This window comes from Coregonus clupeaformis, chromosome 7, assembly GCF_020615455.1.
Source record: "Coregonus clupeaformis isolate EN_2021a chromosome 7, ASM2061545v1, whole genome shotgun sequence".
NCBI lineage: Eukaryota > Metazoa > Chordata > Actinopteri > Salmoniformes > Salmonidae > Coregonus > Coregonus clupeaformis.
In genome coordinates, this window is record NC_059198.1 from 41,796,007 (window position 1) to 41,815,697 (window position 19,691).

Sequence of the window (19,691 nt, forward strand, 5' to 3'; positions counted from 1 at the left end):
CCCATAGCTAAGGTTAGGTTTAAGATATAAAGTAAATCTCAATGTGACTTGAATTTAAAAGGAATAGCGTCAAGATTGGTGCAAAAGAATATGGAGGAAATAAACTCTATCGTGCCCATGTTTACACCAATCCAATGCTTTTTAACTTTAGTAGTACATGTAAGAAGAATCAAGTTAGCTGCCTAGCGGGGGGTTTTCCCTATCAGCTAGTGAAAGCGATGCATTTTTACATTTACATTTTAGTCATTTAGCAGACGCTCTTATCCAGAGCGACTTACAGGAGCAATTAGGGTTAAGCGCCTTGCTCAAGGGCACATCGACAGACTTTTCACCTAGTCGGCTCGGGGATTAGAACCAGCGACCTTCCGGTTACTGGCACAACGCTCTTAACCACTAAGCTACCTGCCGCCCTCAAGGCAAAACTGCTCCAGCTCCTTCAAGTTGGATGGGTTCCGCTGGTGTACAGCAATCTTTAAGTCATACCACAGATTCTCAATTGGATTGAGGTCTGGGCATTGACTAGGCCATTCCAAGAGATGCACAAGCTAAGCCTATTTGAAACATCGGCTTCTCCTGGTAGCATTTACCCACCAGATTCAGTAGCTTGAAAACCCCATTAGGTTTTTGCGCAAAGTAAAACATTTCTTTTTTTATGAACATAACTCATGATGGTTTTATTTTATTTTAGTTCGTTTTGGAGTCAAATATAATTGTTTCAGTATAGTTTTAGTTTTTAAAATAGGTTTGGTCATGATTTTATTTCAGTTGACTAAATAATTAAATTATTGTTTTGTCATCATTAGTTTAAGTTTTAGTTTAAGTTTTATTTTACTATGATAACCTTTGTGCACACACACACACACACACACACACACACACACACACACACACACACACACACACACACACACGCACACAAGTTGAGACCCCTCAGTGAGATTCCATCATGCATGAAGCATATTCTGCTCAGCAAGTGGGAAAAGTGCCCTCGGAGGAGAATAAGGAATGAGGGCAAAGAGGTGACCACACACTTGCTCTCACTTTCAATCCACATTTTTTAAAGCCCAATTCAATTAACCTGCTTTCACCTGCCTCTTGCAACTTGCACTCACTGCAAAAGCACAGTCCAGCTCTAAGCAATGATTGCCCTCCCCCTCTCATTAGCAAAGATTGATGACTTACCCAAATCTCCAGAATTACGAAAACTAATTTTGGTTAAGCCACCAGTCATTCTTTCTCCAGTTTTGACAGAGCAAAGTAAACACCCATAACTGGCAGGCCATTGTGTATGCCATAGAGATAGAACAAAGTTGTATGCATATTTTACATATATTGAATACTTGTAAGTGGATGGAACTGACCTCAACACTTGAAGGTTGTGTATTAATAAGTATTCTAAGTTGTGTGTTATAGTCATTTGGAGGAGTCTTGTGTTGACAGAACTCCAAGGTCTTGGCACACAAGATGCACCTGGACCCATATAAATGAAATAAGACATAAAAATGTACCTATGCCTTGTCTAATAAACGGCTGAAGCAATTGTGCAGTCAATCCCCGGGATTACCATCATGGTCAAGTCCCAACCCTCCTCTTTTTTACAAAGACAAAGGAACACACACATATACTGCAATGCTTAGAATAAACTGTGGCAGACATAAGGATGGAATAGCGCCATGATACCAACTGTGACCAGTATGGTTTCACAGCTGTGTTATAGACGTGGTCATTTTCAAATCTGAATGCACTTGGTCAGTCTTCAGAGGGTTGTGACCATCCTTATCGAATTGAGCTATGAATATGAATGTGCTACTATTATTTTTTGTATGTAGCTGATAATTGTTATTGTCAATCTGAATGGTCATATAGGCCAACTGTTAGGCTTGAAGGTAACTGGGGGAATCCCCTTTCCTTTCCTCAAGCAGTTGAAAGCAAATTAAGTTAGGTGAGCCGAAACTGTAACCCTTTTTCAGACACTGCAAAAGGGTTTTTTACAATGCTTTTTACACACAGTTTTTAGATTTGAACAACAACTGGCTTAAATAACTCTGCAAATATAGCCTACATTCCTTGGTGGTTCCTTCAATGGAACATTCTAATGTCGATGTTTAGGCAATGATGCACTTTTCTTTCCTAGAGAGGACTACAGAGATTAATTAAATGTAGCACATCCACAAATAACTAATCTGTCCCCCAAATCTACAGATCAAGCTATTCTCTCTAATTTAATATTTAGCCAATTAGGACCAATTAGTTTATACAATAAAGTATTTATTTAGCAGGATGGAGAGGGTTCAACTTAAACATAAAGATATACAGTATTATTACACTCTTGATATGAATCATGTTGCAGGGCAACAGATACACTGATTGGTTTGGGATTTTACTTTCAATGCACTAAGCATGTACAAGAAGAATCTGTACAGTCATCACAATAAAATAACATATTTTTCCATATTCTATCCCAAGATATTTCACAGATTTGTTGAATGTAAACACTTTTTATTTTATTTTCATTTTATACAAATAATAAAATACAACGTGAAAACATATTTGAAGGAGTAGATGCTCATCTAAATCTTTCTCTATTGACTGTGTTTTTGGCAATTCTTGTTGCTGAATGTAATTTTAGAACCATGACTGACTGATGATTGTGTGCTGCCATCTTGTGGCAAATGCTACACCATGCTTGCACATACTGTATTTTTTTATACCATGGCGACAGTTATAGATGACATATACACTACCCGTCAAACGTTTTAGAACACCTACTCATTCAAGGGTTTTTCTTTATTTTTTTGCTATTTTCTACATTGTAGAATAAAAGTGAAGACATCAAAACTATGAAATAACACACATGGAATCATGTAGTAACCAGAAAATGTTTAAACAAATCTAAATATATTTTATATTTGAGATTCTTCAAATAGCCACTCTTGGCTTTGATGACAGCTTTGCACACTCTTGGCATTCTCTCAACCAGCTTCATGAGGTAGTCACCTGGAATGCATTTCATTTAACAGGTGTGCCTTCTTTAAAGTTAATATGAGGAATTTATTTCCTTTTTAATGCGTTTGAGCCAATCAGTTGTGTTGTGACAAGGTAGGGGGGGTATACAGAAGATAGCCCTATTTGGTAAAAGACCAAGTCCATATTATGGCAAGAACAGCTCAAATAAGCAAAGAGAAATGACAGTCCATCATTACTTTAAAACATGAAGGTCAGTCAATTTGAAACATTTCAAGAACTTTGAAAGTTTCTTCAAGTGCAGTCGCAAAAACCATCAAGCGCTATGATGAAAATGGCTCTCACGAGGACCGCCACAGGAATGGAAAACCCAGAGTTACCTCTGCTGCAGAGGATAAGTTCATTAGAGGTACCAGCCTCAGAAATTGCAGCCCAAATAAATGCTTCACAGAGTTCAAGTAACAGACACATCTCAACATCAACTGTTCAGAGGAGACTGTGTGAATCAAGTCTTCATGGTCGAATTGCTGGAAAGAAACCACTATTAAAGGACACCAATAATAAGAAGAGACTTGCTTGGGCCAAGAAACACAAGCAATGGACATTAGACCGGTGGAAATGTGTCTTTTGGTCTGGAATCCAAATTGGAGATTTTTGGTTCCAACCGCCGTGTCTTTAAGAGACGCAGTGTGGGTGAACGGATGATCTCTGCATGTGTAATTCCCACTGTAAAGCATGGAGGAGGAGGTGTTATGGTGTGGGAGTGCTTTGCTGGTGACACTGTCTGTGATTTATTTAGAATTCAAGGCACACTTAACCAGCATGGCTACCACTGCATTCTGCGACAATACGCCATCCCATCTAGTTTGGGCTTAGTGGGACTATCATTTGCTTTTCAACAGGACAATGACCCAACACACCTCCAGGCTGTGTAAGGGCTATTTTACCAAGAAGGAGAGTGATGGAGTGCTGCATCAGATGACCTGGCCTCCACAATCCCCCGACCTCAACCAAACTGCAGAGTGAAGGAAAAGCAGCCAACAAGTGCTCAGCATATGTGGGAACTCCTTCAAGACTGTTGGAAACGCATTCCAGGTGAAGCTGGTTAAGAGAATGCCAAGAGTGTGCAAAGCTGTCATCAAGGCAAAGGGTGGCTATTTGAAGAATCTCAAATATATAATATATTTTGATTTGTTTAACACTTTTTTGGTTACTACATGATTCCATATGTGTTCCTTCATAGTTTTGATGTCTTCACTATTATTCTACAATGTAAAAAATAGTAAAAATAAAGAAAAACCCTTGAATGAGTAGGTGTTCTAAAGCTTTTGACCGGTAGTGTAGTATACACATATAAAAAAATATATATATATGCCATTTAGCAGACGCTTTTATCCAAAGCGACTTACAGTCATGCGTGCATACATTTTTGTTTGTTTTTGTGTATGGGTGGTCCCGGGGATCGAACCCACTACCTTAGCGTTACAAGCGCCGTGCGCTACCAGCTGAGCTACAGAGGACCACACATATCGAGTGTGATCAACACAACTTAATGTGATCAATGACTAACACAAACACATATCTACATAAACAATAAATGCATATGAGAATGGCCTTTTAGCAATAGCAATAGCATGTTTCTCTATCTGAAATCACTGCATGTTGAGCATCCTGTCGAAGTAAAGTGGTGTGAACTTGTACCCAGATTCATTGTAGAACTTGTTTCGGAATTCAACCCGGTAAAGGATAAATGAGACATAAAAACATAACGTTTGGAAACATCATAAAACTGTAGTTTAATTATTGTCTTATTGTTGTAGCGATGTCATTCATCTGGATTGGCTGCCATTGCTGCTTCAGTTGTGTTAATAAGCTCATGGTCTGTTATGTGAATGGAGTGTTGCAGAATTCGAAGGCTATATCAGGTTGTGTGTGCGGGGTTGTGTATTCACGTGCATGTGTTTGTATTCACATGCATACACACACAGTTAATTTTAAGAAATCTGCATTGATGTGCACCCTAAATCTGTCTGTGTACACCCTGAATGCTTTGTAATTAAATCAAGTTCGGGGTACTTATTGATCCCTTTATCATAGCGGGTGTGCACAGAGTTTAAGTCAGACACTGGACCCCAAATCTCAGCAACAATCAGCTTCTGTGTGATGTCTATGTTACAGAGGTTCAGTGTGTAATAGATGGCCTTCATCTTCTTTACTTTAGTGGTCCACTCCTGGAGGTTGGCTGCTGCTGCTGTAGTAAGGGCAGTCGCACGGAACTGTTCTGTCCTCTTCAGGACCTGACAGAAGCGAGGAGAAGTGGAAGGAAGGAAGGAAGGAAGGAAGGAAGGAAGGAAGGAAGGAAGGAAGGAAGGAAGGAAGGAAGGAAGGAAGGAAAACAAACAAAGAAGTCAATTAATTTGATGAGATCTTGTACTCTTCCCATTCTGAAACCGGTGATCTGTGCAACCGTGAAAATACATAGCGATTGACAGTATAGCAGTAGTCTTGACCCATCATACTCAATACCTCAGTTACATACAGTATGCAGCATCATCGTGAAAGGGTTATATAACAGACCATTTACCATTCGAAGTTCTTCAATGCGCGTTTTGACATTTGTTCTCACCTCCTTTTGTGCATATGCATTGTTGAGAGTAGAACATAATATTAATCTTTGAGAGCAGTTTTATTGTCTTATTATTTTACTTTTGACATACTCAAGGGATAATTTCACTAACCCATCACATAACTTTCTGATCTTTCTTCTGACCTGGTCTCCTTGGACAAATACAACAAACACATCCTTCTTCACTGGATACTCCTATGAGCAGAAAACAGTCACAAACATAATAAACGTGCCTGAGGACAGAAGAGGAAGGCATCATGTTTCCCAGTGGACAAAAATACATTGTTACTTGGTTGTAATCTGGTTATCTGACTTCTAAACAACCAGACAACAACCTGAAAAATATGTAATTATGACTTCCCATGCCCGGTTTTGCCCATTGAGTAGCAGGCACACACACTGTAAGACCTACTCTAGTGCTTTTTTTCTGTGGTTAGCCTGACTAGTAACATGAGGTTAAAAATCTACCTAAGTTGGTGCTAGTGTAACTGGTGCATCAGCTTGTCATCCTGGACGAGTACACTGAATCCTCAGAAGGAAGCTCAGCTGGGACTCAGCTGTTTATGTTATTATTCTTTATGACATTTATGTAATTCTTATCTTTCCATCTTGCCATCCCAGTATTTGTCATTGAAGGGCATAAGTCTAATGCAGTCAGTTATTTACCTCCTCAAAAAAGTCAGCAGTCATCTGCAGGAGATGGTTGATCTCCATTAGTTGAGTGTTCTGCCTGAGTGTCTCGGATTGAGTTGGTCTCCTTCAGCTCCTGCTCCAGTTGATCAAAGCTAGACTGAGGTAACAGAAATGGAGGAATGTGGATGCCATTCAAATCAGTTTGTTTCAAATCATAGTTGTTGGCATAACTTGGCATAAACAAGGTCAACTTAAAACTAATGATTACACGGAGCCAACCATGAGAGCAAGCATCGCACCACTAAATCCAGAACATCTCATGGTAAAGGTATTCTCTCACTAGTAAATTCTGCTGGGATGGGGATGTTTGCCTTCAGAACCTCCTTTTACAGGAATCCTAGTAGAAATTGAGCACAATATTTAGTGAGGGAATATTATATGTATCAATCAAAAGGGGCTTTCGTCCAGACTCCTATGTATTTAAATGTACCTTTAGAAACACCATACTTACGAATAATTTCTTAACTTCCCTCACAAATCTGCACTGAAAGGACACTGTTCCAGGATTTAGCTAAAACATAAAAATAACCTGTATACTTCAATTGGCTTATATAGCCTACCTGTTAGGAATAGCCTAATTAGCAGTTTAAGTAATGATTTCAGTGTCAACAATTTTCTCATATTCTGCTTGAAGTGTTTACCTTCATTAGAAAACACAACTAACACTGAATCAAGTAATGTAACCAAACTTAATGACAAAAATAATCAATAACATGTTACAATCATGTAATTGCATAAGTAAATGCAAGATAATAAATGATGCACAAAAATAACAGTTTGGTTTTGCATGGTGAATGTTTTTTGTGGAAGGCTTTACAGACAACATCCATTAATCTTAACCTGAGAGGGCAATCAAAAGGCCTATCCATGTGTAATACAGTCTATCCACGTTTCACATGTTATTTGTCATTACAATGCATAATACATTAGATAGTTTCAGATCTTTCCTTCAATGACTATATGATTCAACTTACAGTAAAATGTTAATATCAATACACATTTTAGAGTGATATTGCATCCAGAGTACATGGTTCAATCAATACGTTATAGACTGGTGTGCACATAAATTGATGTACTTCATGCCATTAGCATATTGTGCTCAGTTTAACACTATTTAAACTGGGGTGACCGTTACAAAAATCAGTTTTTTATTTGATTAATTGAATATGAACAAAATATTAACTAAATTAATATTTCAACATATTCATGAGAAACATCAAATGTAAATAAAAAGTGGTAGATACAGTGTACCACATTTCCACTGATTTGACTGGAAATGTGACATCTTTAAATTGCACCAGTCCTAGATGCTCAAACTCCTTGATGCAGTTGTGAGCTGACTCAGTTTGGAAAACAGCCCTGCAAGGCACATATCTTCACTCCGAAAAAAGGAATCCATCTTTTAGTCAAAATAGTCCTGATTTCTCTTCGGTGATCCTAAAACTAAACCCTGTGTTGTGCTCTTGGAATAACAACATTCACAGCAAGCACCTCAGCTATCTGGCAAAGGCTTGACTGTGATTTCTATGTGGTAATACTCATCAATGTGTCTTTTGAACGGCAGTCCAAAAATGAAATGGAAAGAGTGGTTGTGTCATCAGGATCAATAATGCAACTGATGTTGTGGTCTCCAACACCACAGGACTGAGAGAGCAATAGAGACGCGATATGAGCCATGTAATAAGTCATGAAATATGTAAGCCATGTTATCAAATCAAAATGTATTGCGCCAAATATTTTACCGTGAAATGCTTGGTTACGAGCCCTTCCCAACACTTATAAGCATGTACTAATGCATGTAATACGCCTCTAGTTAGGCTACTCATGAGGTCAACTTCTACTGAAACTCAGTGCCAGAACAATCACATTCTGTCAGTTTGAGTGTTTTGAATATATATTTTTTCTTTTAGAAATATGGTGATTCGGAATCTGGGAAATTGTAATTTATAGTAGTTGGTAAGTAACCTGTGAATAATCATTTTAACATGGATTGGTAAAATGTAAATGTGTATTTTCTATCTGCCAGATAGACCTATCCCTCTTATTAATTTGTTTTATATGAGAGCACATAAGGCCTGCATTTTTTAAACCCATTATAATAATTTAAATAATTATAATTTCTTATACTTTAATGAATGTAATTGTCTTACTCCTTGTTAACAAAATAAAGTTAGTAGGCTTAGGCTGTAGCTTTAGCAAATGTCGCGTTATAACGTATCCCACTAGGCTACAATCGGAATCTCCTCCCCACACATACTTTATTTATGGTGTGATCTTACCGCTCCACCGCAAAGCGTGCTTCAATGATTGGGGGTGGTCTCGCGTCATGTGATACCCAAGCATCACCGAAGTCCTTTGTTGATGGTGATTCACAAAACCTCACTCAGACATTGTTTGGGTAAATTGCTACAACAATATCATTTATTTTCGCCTTTGCTGGGATTGTGTTGAGGAAGGATGTAGAGAGATTCTCGCAGGGACATTTTAAACCAGCTGTTTGCCGCTGGGATAAAATAGAGGCAGACCCGTCAAAGGTAAAGGCGACAGTCAAAATAGCCCATGATAGCACACCCTATCCCGTACGACTGCCAGACGAGCGATCAATAGAGCAAAGCCAACATTTCGTTTATGCAGTTTGTGTGCTAAAGTCCGATATAATGCAGTTTTTTCTATGGCTATGCTGGGAGATAATCCCCGTTCTGCGAAGGAGATGAAAGCTTTCTCTAGCGGTGGGTGAAACGGTTTGCCAACAACAACGCGTTTTGTTCTCCGTCTATCAATTCACTTATGGTGGATTCGTTGGTATATTTCTGCAATTTGAATGAAAAAAAGGCATATGTTGTGATTTGGAGAAACGACGGTTTCCACTCTACACAGCATCATGTCCATAAAATATCCCCTCTCATCTCACGGACCCTCAGCAGGCAGTTTTCTCTCTGTCCTCTGCCTTTTGGCCGTCTCTATACTGCCTGGAGCACAAGCCTCTTACCCTGAGAGCAGCGAATGTGTCTCAGGAAAAGGCAAGGGCTGCTTAGGTGAGTATCAATGAATTTACTTTATCAATTAACTTTGCCAAAGCAAGCTCTTGTATGGGAATAATTTGTGTTTATCAGACACACATCCTGGAGGTCTTTATCGTCCTTGCTGAATGGGGGGGATTGGTGAGGTGCATGCAGGGAAGAATATCCATATTTGAACCCCACCCTGGATTGTCCTGCTTTCTTTGGTTGGGTTTCATTATTAAATGGTAACAGTCATTGCTCAGTTTCTTGGTTAGGAGTAATGACTTTTGTTTATATACAACAGTGGTGGAAAAAGTACCCAACTGTCATACTTGAGTAAAAGTAAAAATACGTTAATAGAAAATGACTCAAGTAAAATTGAAAGTCACCCAGTAAAATACTACTTGAGTAAAAGTCTAAAAGTATTTGGTTTTAAATATACTTAAGTATCAAAGTAAATGTAATTGCTCAAATATACTTAAGTATCAAAAGTAAAAGTATAAATCATTTCAAATTCCTTATATTAAGCAAAACAGACACGGCACGATTTTTTGTTTTTAAATTTACGGATAGCCAGGGCACACTCCAACACTCAGACATCATTTACAAACGAAGCATGTGTGTTCAGTGAGTTCGCCAGATCAGAGGCAGTAGGGATGACCAGGAATGTTCTCTGCATTAGTGCGTGAATTGGAAAAATGTCCTGTCCTGCTAATCATTCAAAATGTAACGTGTACTTTTGGGTGTCAGGGAAAATGTATGGAGTAATTATTATTTTCTTTAGGAATGTAGTGAAGTAAAAGTACAAAAATATAAATAGTAAAGTACAGATACCCCCCAAAAACGACTTATTAGTACTTTAAAGTATTTTTTCTCAAGTACTTTACACCACTGGTATACAGTGTCATCATGGGTTAAATTCAGGGTAAATTAATTTTACTCTTTATACCCAGAATATATATGGTTTCTAAAAGGTCACATCTGCTATGTGGTTTCCTAAGGGGTTCCACCACTTTAGGATGGAAGCCAACATTCAGTGTGACTTTGACAGGTTGGCCTATGTTTGATGATATTTAAGATGAATGGAAATTTAAACACGTTGTGGATGTAGTTCCACCCTCTCCTTAATCCCATAAACCTTGAGTGTCTTCCTCTCATTCCCATAACAAGGCCTATGTATTGTATTCATTCAGTAGGCTACGGTTTCCCCTTTTATTTAAAAGCAGCCAATTTATAACAAAGAGCGAGCTGTCCTGATAAAGCCAATTGTTTTCCTCTTGTCAATCTATTTGTTTACATTTGCTGCTTGCCTGATTAACTTCCGTCAATAAGCAGGCCATTCCTTTTCCCCATGGTCCTGGTTGCTCTTCAAACAACCTATAATTGGGTGCTGATCCCAAACCCCTTAGTAAACCCCATAGCAGATGTGACCTTAGCAGAATGGAAATATAATAACCATATAATTTCTTACCTTTATTCAGTGCTTATTTCTTCCATCGTTTTCAGGTTGAGGCATGTAGCTGGATCTAGTGGACCCAAATGAAAATGTGGGATATGGATTAAGCTTGACCTGACATTAGACTACTTCTGAAAATATCAGACAACATTTTCATTTTAGAGTGAACTGTCCCTTTAAATACAGTGAAGTGTGGTATTTCCCAACTGTTACTGAGAAATACAGATTTTATTTCTCAAAGCATGCATTGATTGGGTTGAATTCAGTGGAAGCACGGTTGTTGTTAACCTGCACTGCTATAAAGAACAAACATCGATAAAACAGCCAGAATTACCTAACTTACATTACACATGTGCCTATATTGCAGGTCAGGATCAATGCTATTTCATTAGGGTTTGATTTAATTCTAGCTCTGGTCCCACTATGACTTCTACTGCAGTGTTTTAAAGACTAGTGTTCCTATACAGTGGTGGTATTGATTGATTACAGAGGACTTTTAGGTCATGACCCGTATTTAATCGGCTAGCTTCGGGACCCCAGGGCGACAGTGACTTTAATGAGGAAATGAGCCGTTTGGTCAATAGTGCTTTAAGTACAGGGTGACTGGGATCGGGGATAGCCCCTTTATATCGAGACTGTGACCATTGGTTGAGTAACACACAGATCTATTGAGAATAGGAGGGGATTGTTAGGAGTGGCTGATTATAATCTTTGGCCTGAAACTACTTTGCCTCCCATTTGTTCAAAGGTTGGGTTATTAGACCCTGCGGCGTGTTTACCTGTCTCAACACAATGGTTTAGTAGTATAGTGGCTTCCTCTTCTTAAACATTCTCTAACAGTGGGGATAAGACAACATCAAGCGCCTACTGCATGTTGAAATAGGTCTTCCCTCATGGGGACTGGCGATTTGAGCAGGAGGGAACTTCAGTTCAAACCTCAGTGAAGTAGGATTCTTCCATTCCCATCACCTCTCATTTTCTCTCTCTTTCCTTCGCTCCCTCTTATCTCTTTATTTCTCATTATTTCTCATTCTTTCTCTTTCTCTCCATCCCCCTCTCCATCCCCCCCTCCGTCTCTCTCCCTTCCTCCCTGTAAATCTCACAGGCAAGGGTTTTCCAATGTGCTGATAGTTGATAGGAGGGCTGGGTGATAATGCTGTTGACCCCGGGAGGATGTAAATGGCTGCTGTCGAACCTGCCAGGAAGGCTGGGAAGGCCTTCTCACTCCTCCATTAGAGCTCTGCGTTAACCTTTCCTCCAGAGTCAAACACTCTCCCTCAGGGTGTCCATGGACCTAGAGTTGTTCTGGCACAGTAGCACAACAGTCATTTTGCACACCTACTGTAGCTAGTGAAAAACAGAATATAATACAACTGAATGTCAACATGGGAAATAAAATCCTCTGTAAGTTCACTTCATCCATAATGTTTTTGACAGTTTACTGTTACTGGTTGATTAAAGTTAATCTTGAAGACTCACATCGCTGAGGAGTTGTTTTGACCAAATTCATTGATCCGGATGATGTAATCCAATGTAATTCTCTACTTATGACCAGGCTAATGATGAACTTATTCAAACAATATTGTGATGGCATACCTTACTATAATTGCCTTGTAAGCCCACTTAGGCAACCTGAAATCCTATAATTCCTATCAGGAATGCCTCTCACACATAATGTGCTTGAGCTCCTGATCAAAGATTATCAGATCGGATTTTACCCTCTTCTCCAATCTTTTCAAGTCTGTTCTCTGGGTCCCTATTGATGGTTATTGGCTTTGCTTTCCTGTGATCATGCAATGCCAAGGCATTACTGTGTAAACGAGGACCGACTCGTCCGAATGACCAGTAGTGGCTAGATATCGCAGTCCAGTTATGCTGGGCAGTGACTGTTGCTCAATGCACATTGCACTGACTTTCTCAATAAACTTGTACAAACGATGCACAGCTAAGCTCTCTCTGTACCGGATCTCTCATTAGTAGAACCGTTGACGAAGTGAGGCGATGACTATTGATGTCTTGTGGCAAAGGAGTTGGATGGCTACGTGTTGCTAATGACCCGGGTCTTCGCTACGTTGACCCGGGTCTTCGCTACATTGACTCCTCTCTTTTTAGTGCCATTGATTTGTCCTTCTCCTTCCTCTGATAAATATCACCCAGTGTGAGAGAGTGAGAGATGTTCAAGTGTATGGGCTTTGGTCTTATACAAGTGTGTCGGATGGATGAAAGTCAATACTGGAAGGTGTATTCAAGTGGCCGTGAACTCTTAAGTTGTCAGGGCTTTGGTTCATACTGGATTTTAGCCTGGAATCCAAACTGATTTACTCTGTTTTGTGGTGAAACAGCATATAAGTTTGGATCCCGGGCTAACTGTATTTTAGGTAAACAAATGTGTTTCCAGGTAGGCTACACCGTAGGAGGTTTTTCTCGAAGGCTGTAGTTTGGGAAATAATTGTGTTTTGAGTTTAACGTTTTCACACACTATTTGCTCCAATCTTCATGTTATAAAATGTCTCCCAGGTAGAAAACCAATGTCACATAAATACTAGTACACAACATAGAATATACTAGATATTCATATGGTTTTACAAATGGATCACTATAATAATGGTATTTCACTGCCATGCTGATAAGAACACCTTGTTTTTAACAGATTTGTCTGAGAAGAAGAGTGACCTGAGAGTGTGTGATGCTGCAACATGCCGTTACGGGGGGACCTGTCAAGAGAATGGGGCTGACCTGAAATGTGTCTGCCAGTTCCATGTAAGTAACACAGTGGAATATAGGCTATCATGTTCTCTGTTGTCAAATAAGACTGCCATTACCATTGCCATGAGCATGAGAGCAAGCAGGAATGGCTTTGCCAAAGCAAATCAGCTCCTAAATGTATGTAGTTCTGTCCTTGAGCTGTTCTTGTCTATTAATGTTCTGTATTATGTCAGCTTTCATGTTTTGTGTGGACCCCAGGAAGAGTAGCTGCTACTTTTGCAACAGCTAATGGGGATCCTAATAAAATACCAATACCAAGTGATTTTAATTTAGGAAATCTGTTCCAAAGTATTCCCTCACATAATAGAGAGATATACTGTATGTGGTCGTATACAAATGTAAGCAAGGTTTTAGTCAAATATTATATCTGTTTGGGCTTCTTGCAGTCAATTTGCAGTCTACAAATTATTTGTAATTTAGTTCTGGCCCCCTGACTATCTGCTCAAGAAAAAAGAAAGAAATGTCCCATGGCTGAATCTAGTTGATGATCCCTGGTCTAGGCTATGATGGTTCAGTAACATCCTTCCATTGCCCGTTGTGTCTTAGTGCTCTAAGAAGTACATCCCTGTTTGTGGGTCCAATGGAGACACCTATCAGAACGAGTGCTTCTTGAGGAGAGCAGCGTGCAAGCAGCAGAAGTCCATATCACAGGTCTCTGAAGGGGCCTGCTATACAGGTGAGTCTTAGTCGCAGGCTGCACACTTTCACTCAAGAGAGTACAGAATCACCTTCATGGAGCACCTTTTTTAACACTTTATTCTGTCCCTAGTCATTTTGTTATTAATAATTTTAGACCAAGCTGAAGCTAACTCATTTTCTATGCTGTAACACACAGATGGCAGTTCTGGATCAGGCGACGGAGGTACAGTGTCATAACTTCGTCTTGCTTCACTTTAATACATTTGACCATGTTATAGTGTTACAGTAATAGCTGGTTAAACATAGCCTGCTTAAACAAAAGCTTTGCAGATCCAAACACTAATAGAACAATATTAACTCTGTTGACAGCTACCATTAACACATTTTTGAAATACTCTCCTTTTCTACAGATGATGAAGGATCAGGCACAGGCAGAAGGAAAAAGCCCACAAAATGCGTCAACTGCAAGTTTGGAGCAGAATGCGATGTGGACTCTGAGGATGTATTGTGAGTACTTTCCACTGCAGCTATTGTGCTCTCAGTAGTCCTAAGGAGGACTCGTCTTCATCAGCTATTGTGCTCTCAGTAGTCCTAAGGAGGACTCGTCTTCATCAGCTATTGTGCTCTCAGTAGTCTCTAAGGAGGACTCGTCTTCATCAGCTATTGTGCTCTCAGTAGTCTCTGAAAGGAGGACTCGTCTTCATCTGGATCCCAATAAGCTGACGCCTTAGCGACCGCTAGTCCTTCATAGATATCTTCGCTTATTTTCTCCATATACTGGGGTCCTGGGTTGTCCCATTCGATTCAAATTGATTGATGGTGTATGTTTAGCACTGTTAATGAACACAGTGTTAATACAATGTTCATTAAACAGATGTTTATTATAAATGTTTTCTTCGACACCCAGGTGTATGTGTAACATTGACTGCAGTGGCCATAATGACAACCCGGTGTGTGGAACAGATGGTAAATCCTACATTACCCCCTGTCACGTAAGAGAGGCTTCGTGCTTGAAGCAGGTGAAGATTGATGTGAAGCATCTAGGGAGGTGTCCAGGTAATGCCACGTTTTAATCTTTAAATGTAATTTAGAAACATGTCATTTTATGCCCTATGTACTGTATTTACACTGCGTTCTGGGGAAAAACATTGGATTGTGGCTTTCGATGGATTAGATTTATTATTCACTATCTCAGGGAAATAAAATAAATCACAATTTCATATTTGACTGAGATTATTGATGTAGTGATGAGGGGATCCTGCTGTAATGCAACATCCTACTTAATAGTTGAGTACAGTGTCCTAGATATCCTCCCCTGCATGGGTTCCTGGTGCCAGTCCTGATATTCCTGATATGTGCTGTGTTTATATAAGCATCCCACCCACCAGTCTTAACTTTCCTCTACATCTATATCACTTTATACTGGCAGTGACCTATATGATGGCTAGTTAATGTCAAACTCTGATGTTTCTGTTGTGAACACATTCAGAACAATATGATGCCCACCCCAATTGGTTGATTGATTCTCACTATGACTATGCAGTGTGCTGTTCGGTGATGACTGAGACTATTAGGTTTGTCCCGACATACAACATATTTCTACAGTGCATCAAAAGACTTGAGATTCTTCTTTCAAATGTAGACTACACTGTGGACATGACCTCAATCTGGATGCACACAATTGGGATTTGGGGCACATTATAATGACCAAGGGGCAACCAGCTGGTCAGAGAACTACAAATATGTTTCTCCTCTCTTACCAGAACATCTGTTTAAAGCCATAAAAAAAATGTAGTTCTCCATTTGAGGGCAAAGATGTACTACCCCAAATGTGGCCCTGTTTTAAAAACGTCTCAAAATCTAGTTCTAAAAAGAGTAGGGCTAAAATATCTATTTACATAAATTATCTATATATTTTTTTGTTTCACCAAATATTACATGAACTTGAATACCTTTTTCAAAATGCAGTAGAATACATCCCACCCTGGAAATCTGATAACTAGTTAGGGATTCCTATAATTTCACATTACTAATGTAAGTCATTCTGGATAAGAGCGTCTGCTAAATGACCATGGTGATATTATTTGTAACCATGGTGATATTACATTCATTCTCAGAGTAATTGTTGTGCATGTTCTGAGATGTTTTTTAACAACATTTGTCATGTGACCCTATGTACGTGTCTATCTCTTAAATCAGTTTTGAGGCATTTCTGCTGACGGTGCAGTTGGCCAATTCTTGCAGGAGGGCCATTAAATGTAGTGAAGCATGCCTGTGTGTCACCCTACATCTCAACAGGCCAAATTGCCCTCAAGTTAAACCCAGTCACTCGCCACTTATCTATAATTTATTTCATTTTGTAATGCAAATGAACATTGCAAAGGCATGCACGTATTACAATAACTGTCTGTCAGAGTAATGTTACCAACAGCCTCGTGCTTCGACTGGCCCAAATAGAAACCCGTTATACCCCTCACATTGTATCTATGGTCATCTTATTGTTGTATATCAGAAATGTGCATCCTAAACAGTACCGTCGGTTATAAAAATGGTAGGTATCTTACTTGTACAAAATCTACATCATATAACTAACATTCAACTGGTTTGTTGATTAACCAAATGTATTTTAATGAGGCCGTGTCAGAATGCTAGTTTACTGCTATTTTTACTTGGGATATTAACTATATTACAGCAGAAATAGTATTTATAGTCCGTCCTTGAGGTGGAGCAGAAATGTGTGTAAAATACTATGACAGCTTTTCCTCTCTATCATGCCACAGCTTGCTCCAGAAGTGGGGGCACTTTTCAAGCCGTGGTACGCTCTGGTAACTAGGGCTCTCTTAGAACATGGAGCTGGAACACTATTTCCCAGAGTCCCTCCAATTCCATTTATTTTCAGCTTCTTACAGTTGAAAAACTATTTTTAAGCAAGATCTAGCCTAAATAATTCTTTCACATTTAAAATGCTGCTGTCTGTAGCTACTGAAAGGATGGCTTGCTCAGAAAAATACGTTTTGATTTAGCCAAAATACTTTTTTTTTAGCCGATTTGTAATATTGGGAAATTTCTGTCTTGCACTCAGATATTTATCTTGTTTTTAGAAAAGGGGAAGAAGAAAGACGAAGACGATGGTAGCAACAGCAAGACTGATCTTTTTGGTATGGCTGCTCCCTTTTACCACACTCTGTTATGATGTTGTTATGGTAGTTGATTTATCTCAGACCATGGTTCATGTTGTCTATATGGAAATAATGCTGTTATACTATTACATCTCTACAAAGCATATTTCTGCTCTGTGATAAATGTCATTTATATTTGAATTGCAACTGAGGACAAGGCCTAGTGCGCTCTTTAATATTTATATCATCCATATTAATATCTGTGATTTTCTGGATACCTTTAAAGACACGGCAGACATAGGGGAGGATAGAGCTTATGGAGGGATCCCCACCCTCTGCACAGAGGACTACGCCAACTTCTGTGAACACGGCCAATGTGAAATCAAGTATAGCATCCCCACCTGCCGGTAAGAAAACATGGTGTCTCATTGTCTTACATACCTGTGTATGCTGTGTTTAATCTCTTTTTGTCCTAATTCATAGATAATTACTGTGTAATTACCATCTCACCATGTAATTTCTTAGTAAACACCTGGTAATTTCTGTATCATGAAATTAAGTGCTAACGGTTTGGTTGTCTCCCCAGGTGTGACTCGGGCTACACTGGCCAGCAGTGTGAGGAGATCCAAGACTTCAACATCCTGTACGTGGTGCCCAGTGGACAGAAACTCCACTATGTTCTCATAGCAGCCGTCATCGGAGCCGTACAGATCGCCATTATCGTTGCCGTTGTCATGTGTTTCACAAGGTGGGTGTGCTCTCCAAAGTGACCTATCTGATCTTATTAGCACATTTCTGATAAGCAGATTAAAATGTTCTATCTTTTATAAGCCATTTTTTGTAAACAACATGCAGTAGCATAAATGAGTAAGTCTTATGGAAGATGCTATGCCAAATGTAACAATGTTTGTCATTTGACAAAAGGTAGTGACTATAAAAGGTGTAGTGTATGTATACGTTGCTATACAAATGTATACAATCATAATTGATTTAATATTTTTCAAGCTAATTTCTAGTGCTGAGTAATGTGTTTTGTGAGGCATTCAAAAATTACAGTTTGATGTTATTCTGTTGTCTTTTTTTTAATAGGAGGTGTCCCAAAACCCAGAGGGGACGAAGACAACAGCAACACCTTGGACACTTTCCCTCCGGGACTTCATCCAGGATGATGTAGCTGTTTTTTAAATGCATTTTTGCACCACATGGATCACATTTTAATATCTGTTGTTTTGTCTCCTTTATTTTGAATGGATGTTTATTTATTTATTTTCTCTAATGGGGCCTTGTTTTTCTCTCCCTTCTGGACATATGCAGCTCTTGCTGCTTTTTGTCAGACTGCTGCATTATTTCTTTTCTCAGACGGGCAGAAAAAGGACAGCCATTCTACCCTGATCATCCATTGTTTGCAAGGTGGTAGTGGTAGCTTTAGATATACAAACCTTGGACACCTAGGGACCGGACTCATGCTATTTATCAGCGGCACCGACTTTGTCTCAGTACCTTTTCTTTTTTTTTACGAAATACAACTATATACCAAATGCAGTTTTCTATAAATGAGGTATAAGCTGATGTGTACAGTTTGTTTTGGTTATTTTTCAATATACCATTTAGGGGATGGAACACTTTTTTGGACTAGGTACTAATTTAAATGTTTTTATATATAATTTGTTTGTTGTTTATGTTCTAATGTTGTTTGTATTATTGCTAATGAAATAGTTGTAAACAGATTTTATTGTAGATCTTGCATATAGCATGAGCTGTGAAAATGTGTTTAGTGATGTAGTTTTAGTATAATTAAATTATCTGTGTTTCAAACGCTCGTGTTGCCTTCATATTATTATGACTAGTTCAATGACAGAGCCAAAATAATTTTCAGAGAATAATTTATCACAATGTTAAAATTGTTATGGAAGAAAAGGCGTATTCATATGATGTTATTGTAAAAATAAATACACTGGTTTTATTGCAGTTCTTGATTTACTTTGTTAAATAAAAACATCTATAACATTGTATAACATTTGGAATCAAACAGGTATTTTATCAGACAGCATTATCCAATGGCAATAACCATGTAGATTAGCAGCTTGCAGTTTTGTTTTCCCTGGACAGGTCACATGGTCGGGAAAGACTTGGATCCCTAGTTATAAAACTGCATGTACAGTGCCTTCAGAAAGTATTCACACTTTTTGCACATTTTGTTGTGTTACAGCCTGAATTTAAAATGGATTAAATTGAGATTTTTTGTCACTGGCCTACACACAATATCCCATAATGTCAAAGTGGGATCATGTTTTTGAAATTTTTACAAATTAATTAAAAATGAAAAGCTGAAATGTCTTGAGTTAATAAGTATTCAACCCCTTTGTTATGGCAAGCATAAATACAAGTTGCATGGACTCATTCTGTGTGCAATAATAGTGTTTAAC

General features: G+C 38.8%; 1 protein-coding gene and 1 long non-coding RNA gene across 3 annotated transcripts; one reads left to right on the forward strand and one right to left on the reverse strand.

Annotated features, from left to right (window-relative positions):
- Positions 1-4,445: 4,445 nt before the first annotated feature.
- On the reverse strand, positions 4,446-8,651 carry LOC121569197. 2 transcript variants are annotated; one of them, XR_006001337.1, is made up of 4 exons: positions 8,563-8,651; positions 6,257-6,380; positions 5,703-5,785; positions 4,446-5,261 (listed from the first exon to the last, which is right to left on the reverse strand). It is a non-coding gene; the product is annotated as an uncharacterized LOC121569197 (long non-coding RNA). The 2 variants fall into 2 exon arrangements; XR_006001338.1 differs by having other exon boundaries at positions 5,703-5,823.
- LOC121569196 (tomoregulin-1-like) lies at positions 8,616-19,233 on the forward strand. Its single transcript, XM_041879956.2, has 10 exons — positions 8,616-9,318; positions 13,392-13,501; positions 14,054-14,183; positions 14,343-14,369; positions 14,557-14,653; positions 15,054-15,202; positions 17,248-17,304; positions 17,552-17,672; positions 17,852-18,013; positions 18,355-19,233. Exons 1-10 carry the CDS (start codon positions 9,165-9,167, stop codon positions 18,437-18,439), a joined length of 1,092 nt encoding a protein of 363 aa, XP_041735890.1. The 5' UTR covers positions 8,616-9,164; the 3' UTR covers positions 18,440-19,233.
- The last annotated feature ends 458 nt before the right edge of the window (positions 19,234-19,691 follow it).